Source organism: Mercenaria mercenaria, chromosome 14 (genome assembly GCF_021730395.1).
Source record: "Mercenaria mercenaria strain notata chromosome 14, MADL_Memer_1, whole genome shotgun sequence".
NCBI classification, from domain to species: domain Eukaryota; kingdom Metazoa; phylum Mollusca; class Bivalvia; order Venerida; family Veneridae; genus Mercenaria; species Mercenaria mercenaria.
This window is the reverse complement of record NC_069374.1, coordinates 34,439,291-34,447,025: the sequence shown is the minus strand read 5'-3', so window position 1 is coordinate 34,447,025 and position 7,735 is coordinate 34,439,291. Positions and strand designations below refer to the sequence as shown.

The following is a 7,735-nucleotide window of genomic DNA, read 5'->3' as shown; positions in this document are numbered from 1 at the left end:
CATAAGAAGATTTTTAAAGTTTCCACTATATACATATAGGGAAAAGTGACCATGCCCTCTGGTGGTAGAGGGTGACATATGGACCATTTGTGTGAAATTATTTCAAAATGGAACCATCAGTTTAGGAGGAGATGTCGTTTGAAGATTTTTCTATTTTTAGCACTGGCAGCCATGTTTTTTGACAAATCAATATAATTTGAATAATCTTGGTAGAGGGTGACATAAGGACCATTTTTGTGAAATTATTTCAAAATCGGACCATCAGTTTAGGAGGAGATGTCGTTTGAAGATTTTTCTATTTTTAGCTCTGGCGGGCCACTGTGTGCAACCAAGCGGAACCGTTTGAACAACTTTGGTAGAGGACCAACAAAGGAACATCAAAATCCATTCAGTGGTTATGGAAGAGATGTCTTTTAAACACAATTGTTGAAGACGGACGGACGCACGCACGACAGACACAGCGTGATCACAATAGCTCACCCTGAGCATTGCTCAGGTGAGCTAAAAAACCACTTTAAATCAGTAAGTGTCAACAGCTTGTGTATCCAAAAAGTTGACCAGATGAAATGGCCTCTATCTAAAGGTAATGAACCGGTCATGACACTTGGCAATTTCTGTGTAATTACGTATTCCATGTCAGGCAATTTGGCATATCATTCAGAAGTTAAATAGCTCAGTGTGCACATGACATTCTGATCAGTAAAACAGGAAAATGGTGAAATCGCATAGTGAATACATAATTCGCTGCTTGTCCTTGTTGATCCACTACCCTAATTGACCATTTAACGCAATAATCTTAGACTGAAAACTTTGTAACTTTTATTGATTAACTTATTCACTAGTATCTACGATTAATTGATTATCATCATTACAATAATCAGTGGTCTCCATTGTATCTGTCTCGAATTGTTCTGTAACCTGCATCTCTTTAAACAGGTGTTGTCGATTCTTATCCATGTGTTTTTCTGGAAACAGGCGGATCAAATCCAGCTTGGTCAAATCGTGATGTTTTTCCATATGGACCCAGAATGGTGCTTTCTGAAGAAACCTGCGAAGGCATATGTGACACTCGTGAGGTTTAACCCCAAGATGAATTTTTTCGTGTCTCTGTTTACTTCTCACACTTGTGAATTGCCGTCCACAGGTCATACATTTAATTACAGCATCGTGTTTAACTTTCTGGTGTAAATCGCGTTCCTCAATAGAACTGAAAGATTTTCTACAATGATTACATCTGAAGTTTTTGTTATTGTGTGAATATTCAACATGAGCTTTCAATAGGTTTAAACTCTTATATGACTTGTTACATGTGTGACATATGTGTATATAATCAGTCGAATGTGTGTCTTCATGAAGTCTCAGCCTTGCTGCAGTTGGAAACCGTTTTTCATTACAAATAGAGCACTTGAACCAGGTATTCTTGTCTGAATGTTTATGTTGCTCATGCGTTTGCAGCGTTGATTTTTTGGGATAAGATTTTCCGCAGTAATGACACATGTACGGTTTATGCCCAGCATGCAAATTCATGTGACCTTCAAAATGGTGTGTGTGTTTGAAAGATTTACCACACTCGTTACAAATCAACTTAGGCCTTTGTTTGTACTTCAATTTTTTCCTCAAGCTTTTTACTTCTTCTTTCGAAAGATCACTAATATCAACATCTTCATTTAACCCATAACACCTTCCATCAAAACTATGCTTGTTAGCAGATGATACACTTACATTTATCATTGCATTACTGGGGAGCCATGTGTCATCCACATGAACCTGGTTATGATCGTCTTTTTCACCTTTAAAAAATATCCCGGTAGGCTTAATTCTTTCAATTATGAAGTCCTGAAAAGTAATTGTACCATAGAAATATTCTTTTTCCTTCAAAGTTTGAGACACATTTTCATCACTATCCATATTTACAATATTATCAATGTCATGATCAAAATCATTTTCAATTTCTGGTTGACCTTCTTGTTTGTCAGTTGAAAAATTGTCGGCCTTTATGGTATCTTCTTCCAAGTTCTGTTTCTTGTTCTTTATCTTCCGTAGGCTTTCCTTAAATCTTCCTTTTTCTTTCCTGGTACTTATTGCACTAACATAATTTTCTGGTTCAGACATAGTAATTTTCTTTCTAATTTTCTTACAGAATGACACGGTCTCTGGACTTTTAAAAACAAGATCCGTTGTCTGTTCATTCCTTTCAAAATTACTAGAATTTTCTTGCATATTTTCTTCTAAATAATTGTTAATATCACAGTCGTCGTCCTCATCATCAACATCATCATCTTCTTCAATATGACCACTAGGACTATCAATATTATTTTCATTAATTTCAGGCAAAATGTCAGTAAAATGAGATGGTGGTGATTCTGTAGAGCAAACAGCTGAATTTCTCTTTATCTGTTTGAAATTTGGCTCGTGTTTAATTTCATTCTTCTCTCGCATCAATGAATTTAGATCACCTTCAGTAAGCTTCTTGATCCTCACAAAGCACTCTCCTATGGTATATATCTTACCAGTATATCTGCTTTCATTGGTATCTGTAGCAGAAAATAATTCATTTTTTTCATTTTCTAAACTTTCATCTCTTCCCACTGATAGCCTTAATTTGTTCACATCTGTATTACCGTCGAGTGGTCCTAGATGTGCATCTTTATACTTAGCTTCATCTTTAGTTTCCCCTGGCTCAGCCAACCTCTTCTGTCTAACATCTGCTAAATGCTCAACCCTTTCAGCAAACTCCATCTGTTGAAGATAATTTGTCTGTATTTCGTCTGTCTGCGTTGATGTACATGTTGAATCATATTTAGGAAATGCAACGTTAATAATGTTATCGAAATGGTACGAACCACCTGAACTATGCCCGGTCATGTGCTGGTGAAGCAAGCAAATGGTGCTGAATGTTTCTCTACATCCTCCACAAATGTACATGTCAGAATCTGATCTATTTAACATAGAGCTCACTACACTACAAATGTGATTCATCTTCTTCTTTCAATTTGCTTACTTCTGAATGAACCATAAAAATGGAGAATTTCAATATGTATTACCCAGTTTCTACAGAATTAGCACTATCAGTACATAAAATGACTGAAATTGTTTTCAGTCTACAAATTCTAAACATACTGCAAGTTCTGATCACAGCATTATTTTGACTTCAGAGAATCTGTTCGAAGATTTTAAAGTGAGCTGAAATATTTTCAGGATTTGTTCTTTATACAAGTTGGAATTATTTTGCTGAAAATATATCCTTATTCATGCTGCACCCATTTTGCCCGTATTCTTCACAAAGTATCTGAAATGGAGAGAAGTTTGTGTATTTTAGAAAAAAATAACGTTTACATAATTCAGCATGAAGTATTCGTGTGGACAAACGGAACATATTTTTTTATCTTTTACTTGAAACCAGTCGCAAAACAGGACTGTTCAGTATAGGTCATGGGGTTGACGAAAATGTTGAAAACTTTATCATTCATTCATTTCTTATATAAATCATTGATTGTTAATTCCATATTGCTAACATTTAACCATTATACATGTATATACATTGCTAAATTTCTAAAATGGACTGGTCTATCATTCAATTTAGGCAGTACAATTTATTATTCGAAGGGGTGTTCACTGAAAATTTACTGATTGAATAGGGAACAGTGAAGACCATGATCAGCCTGCACAAAGGCAGAATCACTTCCCTCCAGCAGGCTAAAGTTAAATTGTTCTAATTGCTTCTGATTAAAAGATGTAATTGATATTAGATGTTCTTCTACTTTTATACGTTTTATAATCTAATTAAAGATATAAAAGAATATTTAGTTCAATTAGTTGTATTCTTCTGTAAAATGCATCACCTGAAATAGAGCAGATACGTTACAACAAATAATAGATACTTCATAAATAGTGGCATGGGCACAGTCCTTTCATTTTACCAAAAATCATGGTAATAAAGTTGAAATATTAAAATACAATGTATGTGCATAACATAACATTAAAGAGTAAATAGATCTTTATTGTTTTCACTACTTAATAAAAAAAAAACATTAAGAAAACACAGACTTACAATGTTATCAAGATTCATATGAATTTAAATCTCCCAGATTTTACTTTAATATAAAACTAGAAGGTGTTTTTGTCATAAAAATGTATGTCTCCTTCCTAGATATACCTTTAGCTCTGGCAGCCATTTTGTGGCAGCGGGGTATAACATGTCAGTGATATGCACAATTAGGCTTGGTACTGATCACTCCTGTGAAGTTTCGTCGAAATCTGTCTAGCAGTTTGACCTGTGGAAGCTGGACAAGATTTTTCTATTTTTAGCTCTGGTGGCAATTTTGTGCAGCGAAGCAGAATGTGCCGGCGATATGCACAACTAGGCTTGGTACTGATCACTCCTGTAAATTTGTTGAAATCCAGCCAGCAATTTGACCTGTGAAAGCCGGACAAAATTTTTCTACTTTTAGCTCTGACAGCCATTTTGTGCAGCGCAGCAGAACATGCCGGAGATAGGCACAACTAGGCTTGGTACTGATCACTTCTGTGAAGTTTCGTTAAAATCCAGCCAGCAGTTTGACCTGTGAAAGCCAGACAAGATTTTTCTATTTTTAGCTCTGGTGGCCATTTTGTGCAGCGAAGCGGAGGTGCCGGCAATATGCACAACTAGGCTTGGTACTGATCGATCACTCCTGAGAAGTTTTGTTGAAATCCAGCCAGCAGTTTGAACTGTGAAAGCCGGACAAGATTATTCTATTTTTAGCTCTGGTGGCCATTTTGTTCAGTGAAGCAGAACGTGCCGGTGACATGCATAACTAGGCTTAGTACTGATCACTCCTGTGAAGTTTCAGTGAAATCCAGCCAGCAGTTTGACCTGTGAAAGCCGGACAAGCTTAATGCGGACGGACAGACAGACGGCAAAGGCAAAAGCAATGTATGGGGGAGACATAATTGCTTTTTAAAGCAGCATGTTATAATCATCCCACTCATATTGTGACAGAAAAATAATCATACATGTAAGTCATGTAAAATAGTCAATTAAGGACTCAGTCAATTAAAATCAGTAACGTATCTATCCTATAACCTATCTGTTTGCAAAAAAAATCAAAAAAAAAAATCAAGAGGGTTCTCAAGGCCCTATATCACTCAGTCGCTCACCCAACCTAGTTTTTACCTCAGATGACCTAGTATCTAATTAGGCCTAGATTCTGACAAAGATTTATGATGGTCAAGTTGAAAATGTTGCCTCTAATTTGTTAACCAAATATCACTAAATATGTAACTTAAGGCCACTCACGACCATCTAAAAACATATGCTACACGTGATATATACTTTTTTATTTTTCTGTCAGTCTTTCGATTGCTAAGCGATATGATAATATCCGAGTAATTTTGTGCAAAATGTTGAGGTTCAGTTGGAGGTGTGTCGCTATTGGCCAATCAGAAATTACATTCCAAAATACCGAAGGAATTCTGTTCAATTAAGATATCTCATTAGTGATTTGTCGCTGAATAAATCATTGTTTGGAGTTCAGATGCGAAGGAATTATATCACGAGGGCGCAGCCCGAGTGATATAATAATACGCATCTGCACGACAAACAATGATTTTATTCAAGAGCAAATCACTAAATGAGATATATTATTTCGATTCTAACAAGTTACGAAGGACTTTTAAAGTACATCCTTGATGGCATTCATTCAATATTTGCCCGTTTTCAATTGGTTTCTTTTCCAGCGCGCCGCTATGCCGTTTGACGCTTTGACGTAATAATTGTGACGTCAGAACAGTGAATTGTTGTATAATAATTCACTGTTTTCAGCCTTCTTTGTTCAATAGGAAAATGAATCGGATAATGTTAGAATGGCGGATAAAGCAATAGAAAGACCGACGGAAAAAGTAAAAAAGTAAATATCGATCGCATGTAGCAATTGTTTTTAGATGGTCGTGAGTGGCCTTAATTTACATATTTAGTAATACTTTTTAGTAATGGCACGTGAATTTGACCCATACTAGGCTGACAACCATATTTTAGATCAGCCCTTTCATTGTGCCACATTTCTATCTACCTGTATTTGTTTTCTGATAGATATTTCATGAACTGGAAGGGCTAGAGACTTGGGGTTGGTCTCATTTTGTAACTAAATACAAACGTGAAATAGTGACAGTTTCAATTTTCTGGAGAATTTATTAATATTATTAAGTGATCCCATTGCTCGCAGGCTCAATCTCGAGATTCTGGCCTTCAGTATGCATATGTATCTTTAGAAGTGGGCTCATATTTCACTACATACTTTTCATTTTGGACTCATAATTTTAGGATGAAAACAAGGATTTTTATCAGTCATATTTTTTCTGTCCCAGGTCCTGTGGAAACATATATCCTCGAGTTCTTTAAGTCCTTGTCGAGATAATTGGTTTATGGTGACTGGTGCACTAGCTGAACCCACATATTCTCACTTGAAAACAATAAATCAGTGAATATATTACCGTGTTTGTTGTTATACATATATTATTCTTCGTGGCGACTTTTTATAAAAGGGAGGTAACTTTCGTAACCGGTTCTAAGTATAAGATTACTTTTTAGGGTGAACACCACTAAATCGGACTGTTCTTTATGTCATATAAAATCCACTCACTTATTATCGATTTTTCGACATTTTCAAGCATATCAGAATTTCAGAGACTTATACTCCTATAAAGAACTATATCGCTACTGTATATATATGTAGAAAAAGAAAAAGAATAAGGGGTGTTAACTTTTATATAAGACAGTTACACTTGATTAATTATAACCGCTGAACTTACTCATTTTCGCTTCTTTCAATGTCTCTTTCGAGACATAAAATGCTCACACCGCCATTATTTAATGACAAATTCAATAAGCTAAAGGAAAATAGCAAAAAGCAAAACCCAAGAAGCAATTTTTATAGGAAAAAGCATGCCACACCGGGGGTTGCGAAGCAAACAGCAAAAAGCAAACCACAAGAAGCAAAACACTTGTAAAAGCGAATAGCATACATGTATAGCAGATAGCACAACGATTCCATCATATACATTTGAGCACACTTTGAATCTGGTTTGTCCAAAGGAAGGTATGAAATGGCTCCTTTATGACTTTAATTTTCCCCAATTCTCCTGGGATCCCAATTATATACCTTCAATAAAAAAAGATGTACGTGATTCTTCTCATATTTAAGAAAAAAGTGTTGATATTCTTGATGATCACAATCATACTAAAATGATAAGCGAGAAAACACGTCACGGAAATAATGCCAACAATATAGAAAACGTTCCTGGTATGCCAGACCATGACATTGTTTGTGCTTCTGTTAATGTTAGACCAAAATTTAATAAACTAACCCCTCTTGAAATACATCTTTCCAAGAAAACAAACTGGGATAATTTCAAAGCATACATTAACAGATCCAAAGCAGACATTTAAGAAACTTATAACTCCTTAAATTATTGGCAGAAGTGATCTGGATATGCTTTTAAACATCACTCACTCTGGTATGCAAAAAATATCTAACAGTCAAACAGATACGTAGTAAAAGACTCTTACTTTCGCTTAGTAAAAGTGATTACAGCCAGGGCTAAGTTGTACCAGAAACTCAAGTCAAACTACTCCCTATACAAAATGTACAAATCCTTCAAATCTCTAATCAAAAGTAAACTAAAATGACACAAGAGTCATAAAAAACATACTTGACAATGCACAGCAAGAAAATAGTAGCTGCAATTTTTCATTTCA

At 35.4% G+C, this 7,735-nt stretch overlaps 1 protein-coding gene across 1 annotated transcript; it reads right to left on the bottom strand.

The window, feature by feature from the left end:
- Nucleotides 1–806: 806 nt before the first annotated feature.
- Nucleotides 807–6,543, bottom strand: LOC123527232 (zinc finger protein 112-like). The gene is made up of 2 exons (XM_045306572.2): nucleotides 6,472–6,543; nucleotides 807–3,289 (listed from the first exon to the last, which is right to left on the bottom strand). Exon 2 carries the CDS (start codon nucleotides 2,977–2,979, stop codon nucleotides 832–834), a length of 2,148 nt encoding a protein of 715 aa, XP_045162507.1. The 5' UTR covers nucleotides 2,980–3,289; nucleotides 6,472–6,543; the 3' UTR covers nucleotides 807–831.
- Nucleotides 6,544–7,735: the final 1,192 nt, after the last annotated feature.

Coding starts and splice junctions, on each gene's coding strand:
- LOC123527232 (XM_045306572.2), bottom strand. CDS start 2,979: ATGAATCACATTTGTAGTGTAGTGAGCTCTATGTTAAATAGATCAGAT.